This window comes from Eucyclogobius newberryi, unplaced genomic scaffold (assembly GCF_026437365.1).
Source record: "Eucyclogobius newberryi isolate DKJ021-1_F unplaced genomic scaffold, fEucNew1.0.hap1 SCAF_4, whole genome shotgun sequence".
Taxonomy (NCBI): Eukaryota; Metazoa; Chordata; class Actinopteri; order Gobiiformes; family Gobiidae; genus Eucyclogobius; species Eucyclogobius newberryi.
In genome coordinates this window covers 35,621,782-35,649,382 of record NW_027316056.1, presented here as the reverse complement: position 1 = coordinate 35,649,382, position 27,601 = coordinate 35,621,782, and the positions used below count along the sequence as shown (strand labels likewise).

Below are 27,601 nucleotides of genomic sequence, written 5' to 3'. Positions count from 1 at the left end.
GACACTACGGTCATAAAGTGTTCTGTGAGCGAGTCAGGTGCAAATGTATCAACAAATCCATGCAGTTTAATTACATTCTTTATAATAATATCTGTCGAATGGAAAATGTAATAATTTAAATAACAGGAGAAAGGCTATTGTAAAAGAGTGTTTTTGTGTGGTCAGGTAGTACGGTAGAGAACAGTTCTAAACGCTTTTCGGTTCAGTTTTATGTGTAAAAACTACAGCGTTGCATTAAACGTTAAACTGGTAATATTAAATAGTACTGATCTACTGCCCGGTTGTACGACTAATGAATAAGACCATGATCCTCGGCGGTGTGAAGTGTAAAGTAGACCAGTGTCTCCTCCAAGTCTTTAATATCCCACGTTAACTATGAAATGGCTTCGTCTTCATGGGGACGCCAGATGGCACAGTGAAGGAAGATGGTCAAGACAGCCATGTTTGAAGTGTTGCCGGCCATGTTTGTAGTCTTGTCTGCCATGTTTGTAGTCTTGTCTGCCATGTTTGTAGTCTTGTCGGCCATGTTTGTAGTCTTGTCTGCCATGTTTGTAGTCTTGTCTGCCATGTTTGTAGTCTTGTCTGCCATGTTTGTAGTCTTGTTGGCCACGTTTGTAGTCTTGCCGGCCACGTTTGTAGTCTTGTCGGCCATGTTTGTAGTCCTGTGGGGCCGAGTCCAGCAGGAGGAGTTATTGCAGGTAGCGGTACACTTTGAAGCAGTGGTTGCCGGAGTCGGCCACCACCACGTGTCCGTCGGAGGTCAGGGCCAGACCCTGGGGCCCGTACAGAGGGTCCGCACACGTGTTGATGTAGGACAGGAAGGAGCCGCTGCCGTCAAACACCTGAGGAAGGAGGAAATGTCAGAATGGATGACAAAATGGCCGCACTCTTCTCTCATTAAGTCAGTTTTATAACAATTATTTATGTTTTTCTTCGTTTGAAAGCACTTTGAATTACAATGTGTACAACTTGTGCTCTAAAAATACATTTTCTTGCTTTTAAAATGCAATGATATTTTCGTTTTTGTGCCTCGTGTCCGTCATTTCTCCGCCTTCGACTAAACTGTGAATCGTACAGTTCCGCTCGAACACGGCCGATCAATATTGCGCTCGTGTGTCAATCATGACGTTGGCGTTGGCTCTGACCTGTATACGGCTGTTGCCCCAGTCTGCCACGATGATGTTGCCGTTGGCGTCCACTGCGACTCCGGTGGGCGCGTTGAACTGACCGTTTCCCTCGCCGTTTGAGCCGAACTTCAGCATGAACTCGCCGTCTGTGTTAAAGACCTGCAACACGCCAGCGTCACGCGTGTGCAGATTTACACGAGGATAAAAGTATCACATGCACGTTACCTTGACTGAATGATTGTGAAAGTCTGTCACGATGATCTCATTGTTGTTGTTGACAGCAGCAAAGTGAGGACCTGAAGACAAACAATACTTCAGACCACGGCAACATACGGCCCGAGGGCCAAATCTGGCTCTCCAAGTGATATAATTCGGCCCACAACCATCTTCCAAATATAAAAAAAATAATAAAAATGTATTTTTTACTGGTTTAATTCTGGGTTAGTTTAGTCCTGGTTTAGTCTTGGTTTAGTCCTAGTTTAATTCTGATTTAGACCCATTTTGATCCTGGGTTAGTCCTGGTTAGTTTTAGTCTAGTCTTAATTTAATTCTGGTTCAGTTCTACATGGGCAATTTTCCAAACAAACGTTGGTAAAGCATTTTGTTTATCATTTCTCACATGCTTCAGTCGTTATTTTATTGCATCAACTAATTTGTTGAAACAGTGTTGGGGATATTATGCGATAGTCCCGCTTTAGACATTACACACTTAGTCCAGAGTTGATGCAATACCTCCAAATTTAGATCAGATTATGAATGTTGTTTTGAAAATATGCAAATTTAGAGTGTAGTTTATCATAAAAAATACTACAAAAGAACATCATTAATAATAAAAATGAAAAAGTTATGTTGTAAACTTTGAAATAAGGATATTTGGTGAAATATGTGCACTTTTACAGACATTTCACAGTTTTCTGCTCATTAAACCTCTAACACTTTCAAAGTCCTGTTTCCTGTTGGACTGCTAAATATCGTTCTCCAGATCCTCGCCATCGCCCCCTCTCGCCATCATCCTCGCCATCGGCCCCTCTCGCCATCGGCCCCTCTCGCCATCATCCTCGCCATCGGCCCCTCTCGCCATCGGCCCCTCTCGCCATCATCCTCGCCATCGGCCCCTCTCGCCATCATCCTCGCCATTGCCCCCTCTCGCCATCATCCTCGCCATCGGCCCCTCTCGCCATCACCATCGGCCCCTCTCGCCATCGCCATCGGCCCCTCTCGCCATCATCCTCGCCATCGGCCCCTCTCGCCATCATCCTCGCCATCGGCCCCTCTCGCCATCATCCTCGCCATCGGCCCCTCTCGCCATCATCCTCGCCATCGCCTCGCCATCGCCCCCTCTCGCCATCATCCTCGCCATTGCCCCCTCTCGCCATCATCCTCGCCATCGGCCCCTCTCGCCATCGCCCCCTCTCGCCATCATCCTCGCCATCGGCCCCTCTCGCCATCATCCTCGCCATCGGCCCCTCTCGCCATCATCCTCGCCATCGGCCCCTCTCGCCATCATCCTCGCCATCGCCCCCTCTCGCCATCATCCTCGCCATCGCCCCCTCTCGCCATCATCCTCGCCATCGCCCCCTCTCGCCATCGCCCCCTCTCGCCATCATCCTCACCATCGGCCCCTCTCGCCATCATCCTCGCCATCGTCCCCTCTCGCCATCATCCTCGCCATCGGCCCCTCTCGCCATCATCCTCGCCATCGCCCCCTCTCGCCATCATCCTCGCCATCGCCCCCTCTCGCCATCATCCTCGCCATCGCCCCCTCTCGCCATCGCCCCCTCTCGCCATCATCCTCACCATCGGCCCCTCTCGCCATCATCCTCGCCATCGTCCCCTCTCGCCATCATCCTCGCCATCGCCCCCTCTCGCCATCATCCTCGCCATCGCCCCCTCTCGCCATCATCCTCGCCATCGGCCCCTCTCGCCATCATCCTCGCCATCGGCCCCTCTCGCCATCATCCTCGCCATCGGCTCCTCTCGCCATCATCCTTGCCATCGCCCCCCCCCCTCGCCCAGCGGTGCATTTGCTTGCGGCGTTTAGATACCTGCAAACTGCCGGTCCCCGTTGCCGCGGTTCCCAAACTTGGTGACCAGTTTGCCGTTGGGCTGGAAAATGAAGACGGAGCAGGCCTTGTTGTCCACCACGATGATGTGTCCGTTTCGGTCCACGGACACGCCCTTAGGGCCCATCAGCTTCCCCGTGCCAATCTTATTCTGCACGGGCAAAGACATAAGCACACTTTACGCACACATTTTACGTACACACTTTAAGCACATACTTTACGCACTCACTTTACGCACACACCTTACGCACACACTTTACAACCTCTCTACGCGCTCTCTTTACGCACATACTTTAGGCACACTTTTACGCACACTCTACACACACTACGCACACTTTTACGCACACTTTACACACACTTTACGCACCCTTTACACACACCTTTACGCACACTTTACGCACCCTTTACACACACTTTACGCACACTTTTACGCACCCTTTACACACACCTTTACGCACACACTACACACTTTTACGCACACATCCCTCAGGTCAAATGGACGATTACTCTTGAATAACCCGTCCCCGTCCTTCACCTTGAACTTGCCGTCGCACGTGAAGACGCTGACCCACTTGTTGTCGTAGTCGGCGATGATGATGTCGCCGTTGGGGTGCAGGGCGACGCCCGTGGGCCTCTGCAGCTGACCCGGAGTGCGGCCCCGGACCCCGAAGCGGCTCCTGAACTGGCCCTCGTTGGTGAAAATCTAGTGGGAACGCACCGCGGGTTAAACCGTGTCGACACAGAGAGGCGCGGTCGCTGTTCAGGCCGGTACCTGAACACACTGGTTGTTGCTGTCGGCGATCAGCACCTTGTCCGCGCAGGTGGCCACGCCCTGCAGGTTTGTGAACTCGCCCTTGTTCCTCCCTTTGGTTCCTGAAACGCACAGAACGTATGAACAAGAACCAAGTGTGATCGAGCTCGTCGTGTTTATCGATACTGAACATTGTAATTACTCGTTATTGATCACTGCTCATTTATATCGCTTAAACTAATATAGTATAGTATAGTATAGTATAGTATAGTATTAGTTGTTCTAAACATATTTCAAGTCTATTAAATGTCACCTGACGTTTGAAGTTTGGTTTCGAATAAATTACGTCGGGACTTGGGATGTCAAGATTATTAGTTTAATTGATAATCGGGATAATTTAGGACACAATATAATCGTGAAAAATAAAATATATAATTTTGACATTTTTAAAGGGAAGAAAGTTTGTAGAAAAGTGATCATTTCCAAACTAATTATGTATTTTCGTAGTTTTTTAGATCATTTAAAAGAAATGTGACGATTTTAGAAGCAAAATTAAGTAATTTTTTTCTGTTTCCTCAAAAGTGTTTTTTTTTTATCTCGCTGTTTATCTTAAATTGGTCGTTCATAATGTTCAGCGGGTCACACACTGAGGTGACGTGTTCAGAAAACAAGAGGGAGAGAAAACTCAGGATTTTATTAAATATTCAATAATCGCGAATAATCGTTAAATCGCGACGTTTATTGTCAAAATAATCGTTACGCTGACATTTGAAATCGTGACATCTGTTCTCATGAATTCTTAATGATTTGCTGATTCTTCTACTTTGGGGAATTAGAGGGGAAAATGGGTCATGACGTCATACTATATCCCCAAGTGTCTTAAAGATACAGTCACACGTTAAAGGAGACATAACACGCTTTCTTACTACACTTAATATGAAACTGTAACATAAGCAGATCATCATTTTACATTTTGTCCATTTTAAAAACAGCAAGCCAGAGCTGGGACGGGCCTGGACGAGAGGCCGCCGGAACACCAGGGGCCACAGTGGGGCGCTAGAGCAAACTGTGGCAAGACACTCCGCCCACCTCGCCTGGTGCGATTCTGATTGGTGATGAAGTGAATGACGCTTTATAAATCCAACGCTTAATTCATTTGATTTAGCTGCAGAACTGATAAGCCCCGCCTCTTCATAGTGACATTGACGTGTTATTATTGTCAAAACTCTTAATCTTCACAGTAATTGCAATTAAGCGCGGCGATGTGGGCGGGGACACGAGGTAGGTGACATTAGCGCATTACTGGATCACACAATCATGACACAACTTTGAGTCAACGAATGACGAGGAAATACCGCTACAACAGGGTCAATTTAGCGTAATACGTCTCCTTTAAAGACACTTAGAATGCTGCGTTCTTCCCATTATCGCCGCACCTATTCTGAAGATGAGGTCGTCTTCGATGGGGTTCTCCTTCCGGCGTCCCGTGCTGTACATGCTGGCCGGCCTCTTGACGGCCTTCTGCTTCACGTACCCGCTCCCCGGCGACTTGAGCCCCTTCTTCAGCCCGTCACTCGTGGGCGAAGCGTCGATGCACCTGGTGGCTTTTATTTTGAAGGGGCTTCCTCTGATGGGCTGCCCGTACAGACTCAGCGACAGGCACAGCGTCCCGTCCCCGGGCGCCGCGAACAAAAACTCGTACGTTCCGTTTTTGTTGTCGACCATTTCGCCGTCGCACTTGGCGCCGTCGGACGCGCGCAGTTCCGCCGCGATGTCCGCGTTCCCCGTTTTGCAGAGCTCGCCGTCCTTGTCCTTGGTGGTGACGGTGACCGAGGTGGGCACGCCGACCACGCAGCGCCGCAGTCCCTCCCCGGTGGCCACGCTCTCCGAGGCGACGGCGTTCGTGGTCATAATCGTCCCCAGGTTGTGGATGGATTTTTTGAACCCGTCCGTCTCGATGATGAAGTCGAGCTGGTCGTTCTCGTCGGGCCGCAGCGGGAGCTCCTGATTGGCCAGCTCGACGAGGCGCTCGCTCATCTGCTTTTTGACCAGCAGCACCTCGGCCTCGCTGCCGTGGCTCAGCGCCTGCTCCGTGAAGCTGCAGCTGCTGCCGATTCCCTCCTGGCCGCGGCGCAGCGTGTCCAGCTGGGCCTGCAGTACCTGCGGTGGACAGCAGAGGGAGACAGTCATTTCAGCTCGCGGCGTCGGCTGCAAAAAGTACACGTTTTGAGGTCGATTCGCGAGGACGAGGAGGAGAGCGGTGCCACAGGTAAAGCAGGAGGGGTCCCAGGGCAAGACACGTCACCCACAGTGCCCCGTAATATCACAGAATATAGGTCTGGTTAAAAAAGACAAGAAAAATACAAACCAAAAGGAGATTTGTTATGTAAATACAACTTTTCTGAGCTTTTGACAGCGTTATAACAGCGTTTCCTCATCATTCGTCTACTCGGGGTTGTATTTAGACAGTTTTTTTTTTACTGCTGCTTGTTTCTCGTCTTTTCAACTCGAGTTTGCAATGACCTTATGTCGGTCGGTGCTTGGAACCTTATGTCGGTCGGTGTGTAACCCAGGTGATTTTCTGCTCCTGGATCGTTTCTGCCTCCGTTTTGCTTGCCTGGTCCCTTTGCTTCATTTTTGCCTGCCTGGTCCGTCTCTGCCGAACTATCGCGACACTCCGCACACGTATCGCGAGATTTGCGGCGCTAAGCTCTTTAAACATGGCCGCGCGCAGTTGTTCGGGAGGAGTGTGGGCCTCCAGGTTGTTAAGCGGCTGCAGGTGGGCGGTTAGCCCTCTAAACTTTACGGATATTCTGCTTATTCACTGTTATGCCATCGACTTAACAGATGCCTCTGCCTGTGATCTTGTGTTTTGTTTGACTGATATACTTAAAGTGGACCTGGTGAGTGCTTTGTTATTGTTCGAAGCTAACATGCTAGGCTACTGTTGATTGAATCAGTTAACACGGACTTTCCAGCCGGTGCGGGCGCTGGCTGCACTCGTTCATGTTAAATTGTATCATTTTTGCACTTCAACTTTTGCTGAATCTGACACTGAAATCTAATGATTTAAAGTTAAATTATTAAAAGTTAATTTCACTGCCCAAACACTGGGAATATTAATTACTGATTGAGATGAACAGATGACATGAAATATTGTATCTAAGCATGATCTAAATGTTGAATTATAATTATTATTATTAATTAATTAATAATAACAATTTTGTTGTTTGTTCATGGTCCTGTTTTGAACAGGCCAGGTTCCAGAACTGGATGGCGAGCTAAAGAAACCAGAACGAACCGAGAGAGTGCAAACATCTGCCGGTGCGGTAGGAGGCGCTGCAGACGCTCCCCACACATACACTATATCCTACACAATATCCCCTGCTAGTGGATACACTGATTCATACTCTGAAACCCTTGGAAGTTACCCGTGGATTCTATTTGTGGACTGAGCTATGCAGCACTGCACTTGGAACTTTGTTAACGCGTTGAACTGATTAAGTTCAGAAATATGGACCATTATTCTAATTGTGCACAACTGTAAATATTGTATATATTTGTCAATCACTGTAAATAACACCACTCGGCGCTACAAGCATTTTGTCAGTTGTCTCATTGAATACACCTCATTTTCCTCCGAGCCGAACCTTAAACTTCTGGTACTAGTCCAACTCCAATTTTAATGCACTGCAGCATTATATATGCTACAGGTGCTTGGAACCTTATGTCGGTCGGTGCTTGGCTTCACGTCATCGGGGACAGAGAAGCACAGAGCGTCTTCTGTCCGACCTGACATAAAGGTGCGTTTGTCTAGAACAGCGCTTTGTTCTCGTTTGAGGCCACGTCCCAGAGCAGTGTGAAGACTCCCGGGGTTTCAGCTTTATTCATCCATTCATAACCGTCGGGACATGACCAGGCTCTGCAGATACTTTTAACTTTCAGTCCCAGTAAAAAAAAGAAGCTTAAAATGCTCGAAAAACACTTAAAATGTATATTGCAGTTTTTAAATTATGTTTAAATGTGCCCTGGACATATCTTCTCAGTTACATAAAACCAAAGTGCTGTTTATCGTTCTCTTTTCAGGATTTAAACGAACATGAACGCTTCGTTTGTCGTTACCGCTGACGACCGCGTGGCTGAAGTTGGGATAAACAGCGAGAGTAGCAGCACTTTCAAATAATCCCAGTAAAAAGTTCAATGTTTATGAGCACTTTAAGGCTTTTACCAGTATTTATCACTTGGTTATTGAAAATAGTTTAAGAAGCAGTTTAATGCTCTTAAAAACAACACACTTGTTTTGTTAAAGGCTTTTTTAACATTTAGAAGACGTTACAAACCATCTACAAATGATAATTATTGTTTAAGCGCTTTTTAAACACATAACGCTAAATTAACTACAAAAAGAACCTTATTTTAAAACGGGAGAAGCTGCTAAAGCGCTGAGTGACAGTTTGGACGTAAAATGTAATTCAAATCGGATTTATTACTAATTGATGTATTTATTTAAGCAATTAAACGTTAAATAATGACAAAATAATCACGAAAGCAAGTCTGGAGGTAAGAGAAGCACACAGGGACATTTATTTTGAGCTTTTTCATAAACCTCATTTTAAAATGTATCTTCGTTTCTTTTTTTCATTTTGAATTAAATATATATAAAACATAAAGAAGTACACGTTTTTGTCACATGCAGACTCCGTAACAGTGAGAAGAGTACCGTTACTTCAAACTAAATACTACTCGGGTAGAAGTACTGCAGTGTCAGAGAAGTAGAAGTTCTGTAAAATAACGTGACATTAAATAAATAAAGCGTCTTTCTTCTCACTGCATCACACGTTCTTCTGTTACGGTCATGCGCATGTCTGTAACCACGGCGACTACACAAGCCAAATAAACTCTTATCGTGTGACAGCCGTGCCCGACAACACGAACCCGTCTCTGTTAAAGCGCCCCCTACAGGCCGGACCACTCACTGAACTAAAACGCAGTTAAGATCAATATATTTAGAATTTAACTAAAAATGATCAAAATGTCATCACAGAATAGCACATTTTTAAAGTTTATAATTTCACTTCCTGTTTGTAATTGATGACATCACAGTAGGAAATTACCCAGCAAACACTGGGCCAAAACAAATCTAATGTCACAATTTTGAAAAACTTGACAAGGTATGAGAACGACATTATTATGTTGAATTAATGTTTAGAGTCAAAAAAGTTGCTTCTTTTGTGTAAATTCTGCATAAACTGACTGACTGAGTGTCATTTTCTACAGATTTTTCAAAGTTTTCTCCACAAATACCTGCTCGATTGGTGTAAAACTATAATGTATATGTACGACAGGTATAAATACACCAAATATCGTATTTTCTGGACTATAAGTCACACTAGTCAAAAAATGCATAATAGAGAGAAAAAAAAACATATATAAGTCGCACTGGAGTATGAAATGTGGTGTGAAAGTGTGAAAATAACAAATAATAGCACATATAAGTCGCTCCGGAGTATAAGTATAAATATAAGTATAACCCCGGCCAAAACTATGAAAAAAGGTGCGCCTTATAGTCCAGAAAATACGGTAAGTCAAAATAAGTCAATGGTAAAACCCCGTCACTCGTCCCTTTAAGGAAGAGGAAACAGTCCGATGCTGAACTCACCTCCACCGCGCCGTCATCTTCACCTCCACCGCGCTCGGCCATGTCCTTTACCTCCGTCTGAACCCGCGTCCCCTTATCAGAGCGCGCGGCGACATGTGAGACGGCGTCGGACAAAGTCCCACGTGCAGAGCCGTCCCGGGACACGCCCAAAGAGAGAGAGAGAGAGAGAGAGAGAGAGAGAGAACCAGAGCGGCCCGAGCGCCTCTGTCCCCCCCGGAGCCGCGACCCATCAGCTCTGCTCCCACGCGACGCAGAGCGCATCTCGGACGGGGTGGGCGGGGCGACCGGGGGGAGGAGGGCGTAGACGATTGGCCGACCCTGCGCGAACGCCCCTCCCCCCGCTCCCTCCCCCTTTTATGTTAACGGCCCGAGTGAAGTTTATTCTACACTTCAGAGCGGATAAAGACGGGGAAACGGATGTAATTCAGCGCGTTTAGTTTAGAGGATACTTACATGACCCGGAGCGGAATGTCGACGCGCGTTTACGGTTTCAACGCGCCAAAGGAATGCGCATTTGTCAGCGGATTTTGCGCAACTTTGTATTTTGAAGCACAATGAACGTGCAATCTTTATGTTATTTATCAAAATGTTCCCGTAAATTGCAATTTTTGATAATAAACCGACGAATCCACAAATCAGACGTTGATCGGATTTTGGTGCGCGTTCGAACACAGCCACGGCTAAATATTCAGATGATACTCCAAAAGAAGCGCTGAAATATGCTTATTATTACCTTTGATCCGAGAAGTAGCATAACCAATCGCAGAAATCACAGCTAAATAAATACATTGTAAACTAGAACGTTTTACGATGTACTCTTCCTCCCGGCGGCAAAATAAAAACTGTTAAAAAGTTTGATGTGTTGATAAATGTGTTGATAAAGCAGAACGTACACTTTCTTCTCACTGTATGTGTGTTTCTCGTGGTGTTTCATCACCTTCTGCTTGAGTCCGTAGTTGACCTCCAGCTCCATCAGCAGCACGCTCTTCCTCACGTTCAGCGTCTTCTGCAGCTCGTCGAAGGTGCCGCGGATGTCGTCCTCGATGGCGCTCTTCCGGTGCGTCAGCTGCTGCAGGATCTCGGATAGCGTGTGCAGCGCCGCATCGATCTCGGGCAGCCTGAGGCGCAACACGCGGTCGTCACGGGGACCGTTTTATACACGCGCAGTAAATATAATGCAACGCGCGAGTCGTAAAGTAGCTCGACAGGATAAAGTCTCCTGGACAAAACTGTGTCAATGACGAGTCGCTTAGAGGGGGTGAGGGACTGGGCAGAGGAGGTGAGGGACTGGGCAGAGGGGGTGAGGGACTGGGCAGAGGGGGTGAGGGACTGGGCAGAGGGGGTGAGGGACTGGGCAGAGGGGGTGAGGGACTGGGCAGGGGGGGTGAGGGACTGGGCAGGGGGGGTGAGGGACTGGGCAGAGGGGGTGAGGGACTGGGCAGGGGGGGTGAGGGACTGGGCAGAGGGGGTGAGGGACTGGGCAGAGGGGGTGAGGGACTGGGCAGGGGGGGTGAGGGACTGGGCAGAGGGGGTGAGGGACTGGGCAGAGGGGGTGAGGGACTGGGCAGAGGGGGGGAGGATCGCTGGATACAATTAACAGTTTAAAAAGCTGTTAATTGTACTTGATGTAATAACATGTCAGCCCTAAGATTGTTTGTTTACAGATAATGAGGAAGTACACAGCAACATACTATTGTGTCCCATATAATAATATACATGATATAAACAAAAATATATGTGCAAATGTATGTGAACATCCAGGAACTCTGCACTGTACTCCTGTCCTTCCCCAACCCTTTTACCCCTTCCCACTTTTTATTAATGTTTTTTGTTGTCCTTTTTTGGTCTTCTCTTTTGGTCATTTTGTCTTTTTGCCTTGTCTTTTCTTTGTTCTTTTTTTGGTCTGCTGTCTTTTTCTGTGTGGCTTTTTAGCGTTTTTTTGTTGTCTTTTTTAGACTTTTTTTGGGCCTTTTTTGTGCTTTTCTGTCTTTATTTTTTTTTGTCTTTTTATGTTGTCATTGTTATCGTTTGTCTCACTAAAAAGTTCAAATATATATTAAAAGAAGAACGGCACCACTACATTTCACTATAACAAGCAGCAGATCGTCATTTACAAAGAACCACATCAAAGTAAAGGGACGTGGGCGGGGACAGGGGGTAGGTGGAAACACTACAGGACTACAGCACTACATTGCACCTGATGTTCACTAATGACGAGACTCGGCTGTAAACGGGCTAAACGCCGGCGACCGTGGATGCGGCAGGACAAACGGGCGTGTCCCGGTCGTACCTCTTCTTGACGGCGCTGAGCTGGTCCTGCAGCGACGCCTTGTGCTGCTCCACCACGTCCCGGAGAGGAACCGTGGGGTGCTCGCCGTGCTCGCCGCCCGTGCACTCCTCACACATGGCGGTCTCACAGGGCGGACAGTAGAACTCCATCAGCTGCCAAAGGAGAGAGCATGTGTACCCGTTAGAACCGAGCGACTTTAGAACCGAGCGACTTCAGAACCGAGCGACTTTAGTGCAGCGCAAAAGCTGCTTATCAGCAGCAAAAATTCATATGTACATCTAAATGTACATATGAAAACACTTGATCATGTCACGGACGGCAGAACTGAGCCAATAACGGAAGCTAGAAACGGGAGATGATTTGTAACGGGGTTTAATGAAGACAGAACTGAGAACGTGCAAAGTCTTTTAGTTAAGTGTGACGACAATAGCAGATCCTTCCAGCGGAGTCAGAGAGCAGGCGAGAGGCGTGGTCAGGTCCGTTACAGGTTCGATTCGCAAGCGTTCAGCTTTGTCAGAGGATAGTCGGAAGGATAGTCAGAAAGGTCAGAGGTCGTCAACAGCAAACAGATATCACGAGGGTCAGGCAAAGGGAGGTCAGTGCAAAAAACTGGTCATTAACGTCCGGAGTAAAACTGGGTTAGGCAAAAAGCAGAAGTCAGGGTCAAAACACGGATCAAAATACCAGACGCTCAATAGCTGGGGCAGAACGGGGCAATGCAGACAATCTCGCGCCGAGGCAGAGGAAACAAACACCTAAAATACTACACCCAGTGATTGACAAGCAGACACAGCTGTGAACCCACGCACAGGTGAGGAGAGCCTGTGATGAGCTTGAGAGACAAGGGGGCGGTAACCAGAGAGATAGGGGGCGGTAACCAGAGAGACAAGGGGGCGGTAACCTAACCAGAGAGACAAGGGGGCGGTAACCAGAGAGGAGAACAGGAAGGGTGGGGGGAAACGAAGAGGAGCAGAGACGTGAGGGAGAACACATATGAAACACTAGGATTAATTAGTTAATCAGTTTGCGACAGAATGAAACTGGATATTAACTTAACTTAAAGGCCGTGGCTGGAGAGCCGCGGCGCGGTCAAATAGCCGCGCAGTTTCAGGGACCGCGGCATTTCCCTTATAGCCCGTTATAACCTCATGGCTAACCCTAACCCTAATCCTAACCTTAACCCTAACCTTAACGCGGCGCGGTCTAAAATGGCGCTAAAACGCGGTCAAATAGGCCGGCACAAAAATAACATGGCTTTTACGTCCGCGCGCCGCGGCACTGCAGACACTCCCTAACTTAAATAACTACAACCTCAGCTCTACATCTCTCTCGCTCCGGCGCAGAAGGTAAAACCCTTCATAATTAGATGCAGACAGCACACGATGGTCTGATTTTGACCCCGCGAGCTGCTGGAGTGATTAAAAAGGAGATAACTAGCGAGCGAGACGGGTGCGTGCGGGACAGGGGGGCGGGGCCTTACGCTGCCTCCGTGGTTGGGGCAGGACAGCAGCTGAGCCGGCCCCGCGGAGCCGAGGTCCAGGCGGCCGTCGTCCCGGGGCCCACGCTCGTCGTCGGGGGGCCTCTGCAGCACGTCCATGAGGTTGGTGATGAAGAAGTTGTTCTGCAGCGCGGCCACGCCCTTCTCGGGCAGGATGGACGTCTGGCGGCACACGGGGCAGGACAGGGTCAGGCTGTGCGGCGGGATGTAGCTCCAGAGACACCTGCGGAAGCAACACCACGTTCAGCTTCATGTGAAGGATCACGTTCAGCTTCACGTTCAGCTTCATGTGAAGGATCACGTTCAGCTTCATGTGAAGGATCACGTTCAGCTTCATGTGAAGGATCACGTTCAGCTTCATGTGAAGGATCACGTTCAGCTTCATGTGAAGGATCACGGGATCACGTTCAGCTTTGCGTTCAGAACGCTTTGACTCCCCTCTCGCAGAACGTGTGCAGTGCTTTGACTCACCTCTCACAGAACGTGTGCAGTGCTTTGACTCACCTCTCGCAGAACGTGTGCAGTGCTTTGACTCACCTCTCACAGAACGTGTGCAGTGCTTTGACTCACCTCTCACAGAACGTGTGCAGTGCTTTGACTCACCTCTCACAGAACGTGTGCAGTGCTTTGACTCACCTCTCGCAGAACGTGTGCAGTGCTTTGACTCACCTCTCACAGAACGTGTGCAGTGCTTTGACTCACCTCTCGCAGAACGTGTGCAGTGCTTTGACTCACCTCTCACAGAACGTGTGCAGTGCTTTGACTCACCTCTCGCAGAACGTGTGCAGTGCTTTGACTCACCTCTCGCAGAACGTGTGCAGTGCTTTGACTCACCTCTCGCAGAACGTGTGCAGTGCTTTGACTCACCTCTCACAGAACATGTGCAGTGCTTTGACTCACCTCTCGCAGAACGTGTGCAGTGCTTTGACTCACCTCTCACAGAACGTGTGCAGTGCTTTGACTCACCTCTCGCAGAACGTGTGCAGTGCTTTGACTCACCTCTCACAGAACGTGTGCAGTGCTTTGACTCACCTCTCGCAGAACGTGTGCAGTGCTTTGACTTACCTCTCACAGAACGTGTGCAGACAGGGCAGCACTTTGGGCCTCTCGTAGCGGTCCAGACATATGCTGCAGATCAGGAACTGTTTGTCGATCTGGCGGACCACGGGACTGGGAAGAGCAGTGCCCTCCGAGGCCATCCTAAAGCGGTAGGACAGGGGCGTGGCCTCCTCTCGACGCACACCCTGCGGGGACGACACACGGAGACCGCCGTCATGACAACAGTTGGAGCGGAGGGAATCACCACATCGACTCACTGTTCAGTCATTGAGTCTTTACTCTTGCTTTGCACTGGTGAATACATGTATTTTATTTTTTAAATGTTTTATTTGAGCTTTTTGTAAATATGTAAAATTGTTTTTATTTGTGTTTTGCAAAGATGCTCTGTTCAGATGAGGCAGGGATTCAGCACCGACCTTACAAAATAAGCAGAAAACAAACAAAATATACAAATCCATCAACACAAGAGCTAAAAACAGGACTGTGTTAAATACTACTAATTTGTGCAGTACTCGTCCGGGTGAAACATAATGTACTCTTACGGGACGAGCAGTTCAGTTTGTGTACGTGAGGTGAGGACAGGACGTGAGGTGAGGACAGGACGTGAGGACAGGACGTGAGGTGAGGACAGGACGTGAGGACAGGACGTGAGGTGAGGACAGGACGTGAGGACAGGACGTGAGGTGAGGACAGGACGTGAGGTGAGAACAGGACGTGAGGTGAGGACAGGACGTGAGGTGAGGACAGGACGTGAGGTGAGGACAGGACGTGAGGTGAGGACAGGACGTGAGGTGTGGACAGGACGTGAGGTGAGGACAGAACGTGAGGACAGGACGTGAGGTGAGGACAGGACGTGAGGTGAGGACGCCGTGTTCTCATTTGGGACCGATGGACTTTCTGCATGAGCTCAGCAGTGATGAGAGAGAGCGAGAGCGAGAGCGAGAGCGAGAGCGAGAGCGAGAGCGAGAGAGAGAGAGAGAGAGAGAGAGAGAGAGAGAGAGAGAGAGAGAGAGAGAGAGAGAGAGAGAGAGAGAGAGGGAGAGAGAGAGAGAGAGGCTCTTAAACTGATGAATATTTGATCAGAAAGTCAGGCCAAAGCACTCTGCCATCTGCACACGCCATGGACAAGAACACACAACACACACTCTTAAAGACACACATGAAGAACACACACTCTTAAGGACACACATGAAGAACGTATGTCGGTGTAATCCCTCATTCGTCCAGGCGTGTTCCATAGTAGAAAAAGCTTCAGTTGTAGTCATCTGGACTCAGTTTGAAAAAATAGACGTTTCGACTCTCATCCAAGAGTCATTGTCAATAATATGATTGTCAATAATATGATTGTCAATAATATGATAGACCGGCCTCTGTATTACAGACTGTATCCTGGTGAAGCCATGCCTTGCATTTATGGCCTTCCAAAAATACACAAAAAGGATGTTCCACTCAGACCCATAGTGTGCAGCACAGATTCCATCACTTACAATGTGGCCAAGCATTTAACAACTATATTGGCTCCGCTTGTGGGGAATTCGGAACATCATGTGGAAAACACGCACAACTTTGTGGATAAAGTGAAACATCTCCAACTGGACCCAGATGACCTCATGGTTTCATATGATGTTGTGTCCCTGTTCACCTGCATCCCGACCTCTGATGCAGTAGCAGCAGTGAGGATCAGACTGCAGGAAGACACCACCCTACAGGAAAGGACCAAACTGACACCTGATCACATATGTAAACTGTTGGACATCTGTCTGAACACCACTTACTTTCAATTCCGGGGACAATTTTACAGACAGATTCATGGCTGTGCCATGGGCTCGCCCGTCTCTCCCATAGTGGCCAACCTGTACATGGAGCACTTTGAGAAGAAGGCACTGTCCTCATTCTCAGGCATAGCCCCAAAACTGTGGCTCCGCTATGTCGATGATACTTTTGTAACAATTAAGAAACAAGAGCTGGAAACCTTCTCTGATCACATCAATGCTGTGGACCCACATATCAGGTTTACAAGAGAAGACGCTAAGGAGAATCGCTTGGCCTTTCTTGATTGTTCCACGATCAGAGGAGAGGACGGGAAACTCCAAATAGAAGTATATAGGAAGCCTACACACACGGACCAGTATCTGCTCTTTGGTTCCAACCACCCACTACAGCACAAGCTGGGTGTGATCAGAACCTTACAACACAGAGCTCAAGGTGTGCCCACCAGCTCAGAGGGCAAGAAGAAAGAGGAAAAACATGTCCGAAATGCCCTCTCAGCCTGTGGTTACCCCGCTTGGACTCTCAACAGAGTGAAGAGAACCAAGAAGCAGGACAAAAGGGAAACTGAACAGAGAAGGAAGGGTGTTTCTATCCCTTATGTGTCTGGCCTGTCGGAAAAACTGCAGAGAATTTTTAGACAACACGAAGTCCCTGTTTATTTTAAACCAGGAAACACTTTAAGACAAAAACTGGTTCACCCAAAGGACAAGTTGCCGACTCAAAAACAGAGCAATGTAGTTTATTCGATCCAATGCAGTGAAGAAAGCTGTAAAGAACGGTACATAGGTGAGACAAAACAGCCTCTACACAAGAGGCTTTATCAGCACAGAAGAAATACAAGTTCAGGACCACAGAGCGCCGTGCATCTCCATCTTGAAGCCTCTAATCACTCGTTTGAAGACGGTGAGGTGAAGGTTTTAAGCAGGGAGAAAAGATGGTTTGAAAGAGGAGTCAAGGAAGCTAATTTTGTTAAAAAAGAAAGACCTTCTTTAAACAGAAATGGAGGGCTAAGATTCAATCTCCCTGGTATCTATAATGGTATACTGAACCCCTGGAAAGGTAGAGGACCAGGACAAGGACATTTAGATGCTAATCAGGTACTCAGGGTGGTTGAGCCAGGGTCTCACAAAGATAAAGAGGATTCTAATAGGCCATTAAAATTCTGAATAGGCTAGCTCGGTAGATACAAGGGGGGAGTTTCTGTTGAAACAAACAACTCTTGCTACTTCAGAAAGGCTCCGCCCAATGGGCGGGTCTTACCACAGAACAGTATTAATAACGGAGTTCTCGATCTAAATTCTTTTATTGACAATGACTCTTGGATGAGAGTCGAAACGTCTACTTTTTCAAACTGAGTCCAGATGACTACAACTGAAGCTTTTTCTACTACACATGAAGAACACACACATGAAGAACACACACTCTTAAGGACACACATGAAGAACACACACATGAAGAACACACACATGAAGAACACACACTCTTAAGGACACAAATACACTTGGAGACTGTATTTCCTAAAATGAATAAAATAAAAGAGCCCTTTTCAAACTGAAGCTGTTCCTGAACCTCCTGGAGACTTCATGAAGCTGAACTCTGTAGTTTTGTTCTGTTTTACTCCAATTATAATCATATTATTAGGCCCGAGCGCCACAAGCTGGCGAGAGGCCTATTAGTCTCGTAAGGCCGTGCCACTTCCAAACACTCACTAACGCACTCCTCCACTCATGCACGCCCCGTGCATACTAATTAGTTGTAGGAAAATGGAATATTACCGTTGTAAACGGGCGAAGCCCGTGCAAAAGTTCGCACTAAACGAGCACTTTACATTGGGATGAGGACCGCTTCGCGGTCCTCATCCCCATATAAAGCACTCATTTGCGCTAAGTAGCTCACGAATACGGTCCCCATCTCTTGCATGTTCCGTGCATATAAGCATGTAATGCAAAAATTTAACATTGTTACTGTATAGAGGGCCAAAAACACCGCCCACTCAAAATTAACGAAAGTACCCGTCAGTGACCAGGGACCCACACCATGAGGTAGGAAAGCGCGAGCGCTTTCCGAAAATGTATAGTTTATGATATTTGAAAAATGGGAAACATTGTTTTCGCATCGGAATAGTCTTCTTCTTCTTCTTCTTCTTCTTCTTCTTCTTCTTCTTCTTCTTCTTCTTCTTCTTCTTCTTCTTCTTCTCGGGACCAACCCCCCTATTTTTCACCCAGTGAACATTGACGAAAAGTCACAAAAATTTGCACACCTCTAAAAATCGTGCCTCTCTACATTCTGGCTATTTCCCTTTTCTAAAATAAAAAAATTGGCGCGTCAGCGCCCCCAAATGTACCAAAAATGCATTGAGAAATGGGAAATGACCCAAAAAAAATCTGATCGTAGAATCATGAAATTTGGCGCAGAGCTAGATGGTGACAAGAGAAGTAAAAAATATTATTACGGCAACGCCGTCCGCCCAACCAAATGTCGGGCATATTGCTTCAAAAATGGCTAAACATGACTTCGGAGTTTTTCCAAACGTCGTACTTTTACGAACTCCTCCCAGGGCGTTGGCCCTAAAAAGCTGAAATTTGGTGAAAATGCTACTGAGGAGTGGGACATCAAAAGTTATCCAAATTACATTGATACCTGTCACGGTGTTTGTGCGGCGAAGCCGCAAACTGTAGCAAGAATTTCAGAAATCTCCCAAATTTTACATTTCTGCCGTTTGCGCAGATAAAGTCCGAATTGCGTCAAATTAGAATCAGTTGTTAAACTCTTTGCCCTAAACCTACTTGAAGTGAAATAAATTAATTTGGAGCCACAGCGCCCCCTACAGATTTTATATGGAGGTTAAATGTTTAGTTTTGCGAAATTATATGAAATTTGACACAATTTTAGAATCCCCATCAAAAAAGTCAATGAGACCCATGTCATAATTGTTATGGCGAAACCTTCCATGTTATTCCAATGGGGAAATCGCCAGAACATGTTTACACTTTAGACTTTCACAAACTCCTCTTAGGGCGTCAGCCCTATTAACCTGAAATTTGGTGAGACTCATCTTCAGGGGTGGACCATCAAAAGTTATCCACATTTTTATTCAAAGAGTCACGGTGTCTGTGCGGCAAAGCCGCACATTTTGCCAAGAATTCAAAATAAAATTGCTTTTTGATGGTAAAACAAAGGGGAGAAGATGTGACAGCGTCACAGATTCAGCAGTAGGCGTAATAAAAGGACAATTGGGGCGCGTTAGCGCCCCCGCCTCTTGCGGCGTGGCGGCGGCGTAGCGAGGGCCGATCATTGCCGCTTGCGGCTATATTTATAATTATATTCATGAGTAGAAACGAGCTCTGCTCAGAATTCCATCTAGATTTTCTTTGTTAAATATATGAATGAGTGAAGCTGGTTTCTGGAGCAATCGTCTGTTGAGTCCTTAACCAGAGCTTCAAAATCATTAAAAGGCATAAAATGATTGAACTTAAAAAGTCTTTGTTCTGTTCCACTGACGGCGCAAAGTTTAGTAACATCCCACGACATGAACGGGGCCATCGCAGACACGAGACAATGTACACGCATGTATCCGGGACTACGTGTCATTCACCCGAGCCTCGCGAGACGTACGCAGCAGCACAAAGGGCGAGGTCGCAGTCTATGGAACAGGATGTAAGCAGACTGACTATCAGACTATAGGACATCCAACCCTCGAAAAGCTGCTGGACCAGACGGTGTCACTCCGGCCACCTTAAGACACTGTGCAGGCGAGCTGACTCCTGTCTTCACTGGCATTTTTAACACCTTCCTGGAGTCATGCTATGTCCCAACTTCAAGTCGTCCATCATTGTCCCTGTCCCCAAGAACAGGAGGGAGGAGGACCGGCTGGTGTCCTGGTGCAGCGGTAACAACCTGGAGTTCAATGTCCAGAATCAGTGGAGATGGTCGTGGACTTCAGGAAAGTCACAGCCCCCCAGCCCCCGCTCACCATCTCAGACTCCCTCAGCTCCACTGTGGACTTCCTCCGCTTTCTCAGCACCACCATCACCCAGGACCTCAAATGGGGGCCCACCATCACCCAGGACCTCAAGTGAGGGCTCAACATCAGCTCCCTCATCCAGAAGGCCCAGCAGAGGATGTACTTCCTGCAGCAGCTGAGGAAAGCCAATCTGACAGTGCAGATGATGGTGCAGTTCTACACGGCCATCACTGAGTCCATCCTCACCTCGTCCATCACTTCCTCCATCACCTCCTCCATCACCTCCTCCATCACCGTGTGGTACGCTGGAGCCACAGCCAGGGACAAACAGAGACTACAGCGCCCTCTGCTGAGAAGGTGGTCGGCTGCAGACTTCCATCTCTGCAAGACCTGTACGTCTCCAGAGCTCTGGGACCAACTCAACCTGGACATAGACTATTTGAGCCACTCCCCTCAGGCAGGAGGCCACTCCCCTCAGGCAGGAGGCCCCTCCCTTCAGGCAGGAGGCCACTCCCCTCAGGCAGGAGGCCACTCCCCTCAGGCAGGAGGCCACTCCCCTCAGGCAGGAGGCCCCTCCCTTCAGGCAGGAGGCCACTCCCCTCAGGCAGGAGGCCACTCCCTTCAGGCAGGAGGCCACTCCCCTCAGGCAGGAGGCCCCTCTTCTGATTCTGATTCTGATGTTAGGCCGTACCTGATGGAAAAGTACAACACCCGGTCTCACACGGGACGAGACGAGCTCATGTGTCCAGGTGAAAAAACAGGCCGTCTCAGCTGCAGCCCCTCGGGGCCCGCTCTCTGCTCCTCACACATTGTTCCTGCCTGGTTTTTATTATTTCTAATCTCTAACAAAAGGTCCCCGGGGTCCTGGAGCGGGCAGGGAACAGCTACAGTCCGGATATGAATGTGGGAACGTGAGATCGCGTTTCAAACTCAAAACACGTGGAGCAAAAAGCAAAAGAGGAAATGATTAAAGCTTTTTGACCATAATGAAGCGTGGCTCTGTTTGCTCATTTGTGATCAGATTATCACAAATGAGTATTTTAGTAGTCGACAAATCAAACAAGTCTTTTTAAATGCATTATCGACCAAATAAATGTGAAAATATGGTGACTGAATGAGTCTAGAAAGAGAATATTTATGAATTTAAAAAAAGGAAAATAAACATATTTTTCATTCATTAATAATGTGTTTTTGTTCTTTTTGTCTGTGTTTTAGAGTCTGTATAAAACAAGTAAACCGTCAAAATACGACTAGGATTATTATTGTTTTTTAGAGTTACGTCATTGCAGCCTCGACGTAAACAAATACAAATGTTTAAAGATACAGCTCTAATTTATTTTGATGAACAGTTACTTGAAAAACCCACTAATATTTGACACATGCCAATAGCTGTCATCGATATTTTATTGAATTATTTTTCATGTTTTTTGTTCCTTTTTTCTTCACAAACTGCTCTTTTCTTCTTTTCTTCTATTATTTTCAGTTTTATAAGCAAAAACTTATTTTAAACATGAAACAAACACCAAAAATCTAATCGAATTCTTGTGTTATCTGATCTTTACTGGCCGTGTAAATGCAGCCGGTGTCATATTTCTAATGCTGTTTACAGACGCCGAGATGGAGCAAAGGATCGATGTGGTCCAGAAACCAACGCACCAGACGCCACGCTGTAAACGACACGCCGATAAGTGCCATATGTTATCACGACTTCTAACCACTCTGCCAAAACAGACCCCTCCCACATCCATGACTTCACAGCCCATGACATCACAGCCATGACATCACAGCCCATGACATCACAGCCCATGACATCACAGCCCATGACATCACAGGCCATGACATCACAGCCATGACATCACAGCCCATGACATCACAGCCCATGACATCACAGCCATGACATCACAGCCCATGACATCACAGCCCATGACATCACAGCCATGACATCACAGCCCATGACATCACAGCCCATGACATCACAGCCCCTGACACCACAGACCACAACATCACAGCCCACGACATCATAGCCCACGACATCACAGCCGTGACATCACAGCCATGACATCACAGCCCATGACATCACAGCCCATGACATCACAGCCACGACATCACAGCCACGACATCACAGGCCGTGACATCACAGCCATGACATCACAGCCATGACATCACAGCCCATGACATCACAGTCCATGACATGACATCACAGCCATGACATCACAGCCATGACGTCACAGCCCATGACATCACAGCCATGACATCACAGCCATGACGTCACAGCCCATGACATCACAGCCCATGACATCACAGCCCATGACATCACAGCCCATGACATCACAGCCATGACATCACAGCCATGACATCACAGCCCATGACATCACAGCCCATGACATCACAGCCATGACATCACAGCCCATGACATCACAGTCCATGACATCACAGTCCATGACATGACATCACAGCCCCTGACATCACAGCCATGACATCACAGCCCATGACATCACAGGCCATGACATCACAGCCCCTGACATCACAGCCATGACATCACAGCCCATGACATCACAGCCCATGACATCACAGCCCATGACATGACATCACGGCCCATGACATCACAGCCCATGACATCACAGCCATGACATCACAGCCCATGACATCACAGCCCATGACATCACAGCCCCTGACATCACAGCCATGACATCACAGCCATGACATCACAGCCCATGACATCACAGTCCATGACATGACATCACAGCCCCTGACATCACAGCCATGACATCACAGCCATGACATCACAGCCCATGACATCACAGCCACGACATCACAGGCCATGACATCACAGCCATGACATCACAGCCATGACATCACAGCCATGACATCACAGCCATGACATCACAGCCATGACATCACAGCCCATGACATCACAGCCCATGACATCACAGCCCATGACATCACAGCCCATGACATGACATCACAGCCCATGACATCACAGCCCATGACATCACAGCCCATGACATCACAGCCCATGACATCATAGCCCATGACATCATAGCCACGACATCACAGCCATGACATCACAGCCCATGACATCACAGCCCATGACATCACAGCCCATGACATCACAGCCATGACATCACAGGCCATGACATCACAGCCCATGACATCACAGCCATGACATCACAGCCACGACATCACAGCCCATGACATCACAGCCATGACATCACAGCCATGACATCACAGCCATGACATCACAGCCCATGACATCACAGCCCATGACATCACAGTCCATGACATCACAGTCCATGACATGACAGGCACCACTGTCTGGACTGAGCTTTATGACCCACATGGGGAGGACATCAACACCATCACAGAGTGCATCACGGACTACATCAACTTCTGTTTTGAGAACATTGTTCCCTCCCGGACGGTGAGGTTTTTTCCAAACAACAAGCCATGGATTAACCGTGAACTGAAGGCTCTGCTGAAGGAGAAGAAGAGAGCCTTCAGGTCAGGGAACAAGGAAGAGCTGAGGACTGTGCAGAAGGAGCTGAGGAGGAAGATCAGGCAGGCTGAGGCCGGCTACAAGAGGAGGATGGAGGAGCAGCTGCAGCAAAAGAACATTCAGGGAGTGTGGAGGAGCCTGAAAACCATCTCGGGCTTCAAAATCCCCCCTGCCCAGACAGAGGGGGATCTACAGTGGGTGAATGATTTAAATGCTCACTTCTTGAGGTTTGATCGGTCACCCGCCCCTCCCCCTGCACAGCTGCATGCTCCCTCTTCCACAGCTGGACAATGCCCTGCATCTGTTCCTCTTCGCTTATCTGCCCCGGACCATCGGCTCCCCACTTCGCCTGGACTCACCCATCCCCCCAGCACACGGTCCCCCTGCCAACCACTGACTGTCACAGCAGCACAGGTGAGGAGTGAGCTGAAGAGGATTAAAGTGAGGAAGGCAGCAGGACCTGATGGCATCAGCCCCAGGCTCCTTAAGTCCTGCGCAGATGAACTGTGTGGAGTTATGGAGCATGTCTTCAACATGAGCCTGAAGCTGAGGGTGGTACCACAGGTCTGGAAGACCTCCTGTCTGGTACCTGTGCCTAAGACACCGCGCCCCAAAGACTTCAACAGCTTCAGGCCAGTGGCTCTCACGTCCCACCTGATGAAGACACTGGAGCGGCTAGTCCTGGACCACCTCCGCTCCACCGTGAGCTCAGCCATGGACCCGCTGCAGTTTGCATATCGGTCTGGCATCGGAGTGGAGGACGCCGTCATCTCCCTGCTGCACCGCTCTCTCTCTCACCTGGAAAAGCCTGGCAGCTCTGTGAGGATTCTGTTCTTCGATCTCTCCAGCGCCTTCAACACCATCCAGCCGCTGCTCCTGAGGGACAAGCTGGAGACGGCTGGTGTGGAGTATGACCTGGCAGAGTGGATCCTGGACTACCTCACAGACCGACCCCAGTTTCCAGTTTGTGAGAGCCCGGAACTGTGTGTCTGACACTCGGACCTGCAGTGTGGGGGCGCCCCAGGGCACTGTCCTCGCGCCCTTTCTCTTCACCCTTTCCACTGCAGACTTCAGACATGACACGGACAGCTGTGTCCTGCAGAAGTTCTCTGACGACTCTGCCATCATCGGACTCATCACGGACACGATGACGCGGAGTACAGAGGACTGGCGCAGGACTTTGGGGACTGGTGTCAGCGGAACCACCTCCTCATCAACGCGGGGAAGACCAAGGAGATGGTGGTGGATTTCCGCAGACGCCACCCCACTGCCCCCTCACCAGTGAACATCCAGGGACGGGACATTGAGAGAGTGGACTCATACAAGTACCTGGGTGTTCATCTGAACCACAGACTGGACTGGACTCATAACACAGACGCACTGTACAGGAAGAGCCAGAGTCGGCTCTACCTCCTGAGGAGACTCAGGTCTTTTGGAGTGACAGGGCCACTCCTGAAGACCTTCTACGACTCTGTGGTGGCATCGGCCCTCCTGTATGGTGTGGCCTGCTGGAGCAGCAGCATCACAGAGAGGGAGAGGAGAAAGCTGGACAGAGTCATCAAGAAGTCCAGCTCCGTCCTGGGCTGTGCTCTGGACTCGGTGCAGGAGGTGGGGGACAGGAGGGTCCTGGCTAGATTCACATCTATGCTGGACCATGAGTGTCACCCCTGCAGGACACTCTCTCCGCTCTGGAGAGCAGCTTCAGTGAGAGACTGATCCACCCTCGATGTTCCGTAGGTCTTTCCTTCCTGCTGCTGTCAGACTTTATAACAAAAACTGTTAGTACTGAACACTCGCAATACTGACCTAACCTAATACGGATGTGCAATTCTGTCATATGTGCAATTGCTGTTGGAATTCATGTGCAATTCATGTGCAACCTATGTGCTGTCGTGACACATATTCATGTGCAATTACTGTCGTGATCACATGCAATGGTATTTATTTATTTATTTGTCTATGGGAGTTTTTATTTATTTATAGGAGATCTTCTACTGAAAGTGTTTTTCAGACTTCCTATAAGTGATCTGTTCTTCTGTATCTACCTCTGTATCTACCTGCGTTGCACCAATGAAATTTCCCCATGTGGGACAATAAAGGAATATCTTATCTTACATCACAGCCCATGACATCACAGGCCATGACATCACAGCCCATGACATCACAGCCCATGACATCACAGCCCATGACATCACAGCCCATGACATCACAGCCCATGACATTAGATATTAGTCAACGGAAATGTCATCGATCGTCTACCCAAAAATAATGAATAATTTTTGAATTATGCATTTTTGAGCCGCCATATTTTACGATTATTGTAGGCAAAGAGGCAAATACACCGGCTCTAATCGGTTATTTTTCCCATTAATTTAGATCGTGAGCTGCAAAACAATGATTCAAAAGACTAAACATTCTACATTCTCTATAAAGGATTCAGATTCAGACGCGTGAGCATTAAACGCACAGCCAGAAGAACTAGAACTCACCAGAACGTGGGAATCAAACCTGACGATATGGAAGCGGCAGGGTTAAAGTTCAGATATAATATTATAAAGAGTCCCTCAGGAGAGCGGCAGAAGAAGAGGAAGAGGAAGAGGAAGAAGAGGAAGAACGCAGGGTGAGCTGAGCACCACAGCACCACAGCATCATCACTACACTCCACACGGTTACATAAAAGCAGCTCCACAGACGTGTTCAGAGACACAACATGCAGCAGCAGGAGACACAGCTGATCTGACATTATTATCAACGTCGTTTCAAAACCAGACACATGCCAACATTTAATAAACCCATTTCAAATAAAGTTGCATTGAATAATTGTGACCGTAATAACCGTAGTTTGGATTATTACGGTCTAAAACACAATACATATCATTGACCTGTATTCTCCATCTAGAAGACTTTAGTCATCTTTAGTTTAAATTGCATTAAACATACCACAGAAATAATAGTTTGACTATTGAAAAATTACTTTTTTATGTTTAGGAAGTCTTGTTTTTGTTTATGTTTGTTATTTTATGCCGTTTAAAAAATAAATAAAAATAAAACACAGCCCTTATAAATAAGGAATTCTCTAGATTAGCGATAAATATTATTCGGTTAATCGAAAATCATGATTATTCAGGTCACAAGCAAAATTAAGTCAATCATTAGTCCAAAAAATAGAATTGATGTCAATAACTTTTTTTATCTGGTGTTTTTGTCAAATTTTACTTAATTTCGTCTGGTCACAAACTTAATTGTAACATGTCGTGCAACAAATTAAAGAAAATTAATGATTATTAAAGCGAAATCTTTAAATTGTGAGGCACAATGTTTTGTGCCTCACAATAATCGTAACATTAAAACTATAATTACATGTACAACAGCACCAAATAAAGTCAAAATGAGAACATGGTCAAACGTCCCTTTAAATCATGATTGAACCACACAAAGCTCACAACAGCACACTCAAAACGCAGATGACAACATTTCCATAACAGACTTTGCTGACTCCTCACCAAGGATATATACGACGTCGTATTCCGAACCGCAACATCATTACGCAACCTTGGCCACGCAACGCAACCCCTCGCTCGGACACGACGATGACCCCAACGGCGCTCTACACTTACGGCTCAGCATCGATGTCAATAGGCGTCATCCACCAGGACACAGGACCAACTTCGCCGTCTCCCTTCTCCACGTGACCGAGAGCTCTATGTCCAGTCACAACACACACGAGTCCAGTCCACACACACACGCACGAGTCAACACACACGAGTCCAGTCCACACACACACACACACACACACGAGTCCACACACACACACTCCTCCCTGGAGCTCGATCCGTCATTCAGCTCCGTCTGCAGTGCAAAGAGAGAGGCAGCGCTTCTGACAAACGGGGAGCCAGCCAATCCGGAGACAGCCAAAAGTGAGTG

At 47.8% G+C, this 27,601-nt stretch overlaps 1 protein-coding gene across 3 annotated transcripts; it reads right to left on the bottom strand.

Moving 5' to 3' along the window:
* Positions 1 to 40: 40 nt before the first annotated feature.
* Positions 41 to 27,394, bottom strand: LOC140378293 (tripartite motif-containing protein 2-like). 3 transcript variants are annotated; one of them, XM_072464072.1, is made up of 12 exons: positions 27,295 to 27,394; positions 14,454 to 14,632; positions 13,371 to 13,611; positions 11,891 to 12,042; positions 10,538 to 10,718; positions 5,378 to 6,101; positions 3,963 to 4,063; positions 3,726 to 3,893; positions 3,173 to 3,341; positions 1,353 to 1,423; positions 1,146 to 1,286; positions 41 to 842 (listed from the first exon to the last, which is right to left on the bottom strand). In XM_072464072.1, exons 2-12 carry the CDS (start codon positions 14,585 to 14,587, stop codon positions 690 to 692), a joined length of 2,235 nt encoding a protein of 744 aa, XP_072320173.1. In that variant the 5' UTR covers positions 14,588 to 14,632; positions 27,295 to 27,394; the 3' UTR covers positions 41 to 689. The 3 variants fall into 3 exon arrangements, with proteins under 3 accessions (XP_072320173.1, XP_072320175.1, XP_072320174.1); XM_072464074.1 differs by lacking the exons at positions 14,454 to 14,632; positions 27,295 to 27,394 and adding an exon at positions 13,893 to 13,906; XM_072464073.1 differs by lacking the exons at positions 14,454 to 14,632; positions 27,295 to 27,394 and adding an exon at positions 13,860 to 13,873.
* Positions 27,395 to 27,601: the final 207 nt, after the last annotated feature.

What these genes read in the sequence shown, in the direction of transcription:
- LOC140378293 (XM_072464072.1), bottom strand. Translation starts at nt 14,587, where the DNA reads ATGGCCTCGGAGGGCACTGCTCTTCCCAGTCCCGTGGTCCGCCAGATC. An exon ending in CGGGGACCGGCAGTTTGCAG is followed by an intron (nt 1,424 to 3,172) that starts GTATCTAAACGC and finishes GTTTGTCTTCAG; the next exon opens with GTCCTCACTTTGCTGCTGTC. An exon ending in TTCACAATCATTCAGTCAAG is followed by an intron (nt 1,287 to 1,352) that starts GTAACGTGCATG and finishes GGCGTGTTGCAG; the next exon opens with GTCTTTAACACAGACGGCGA.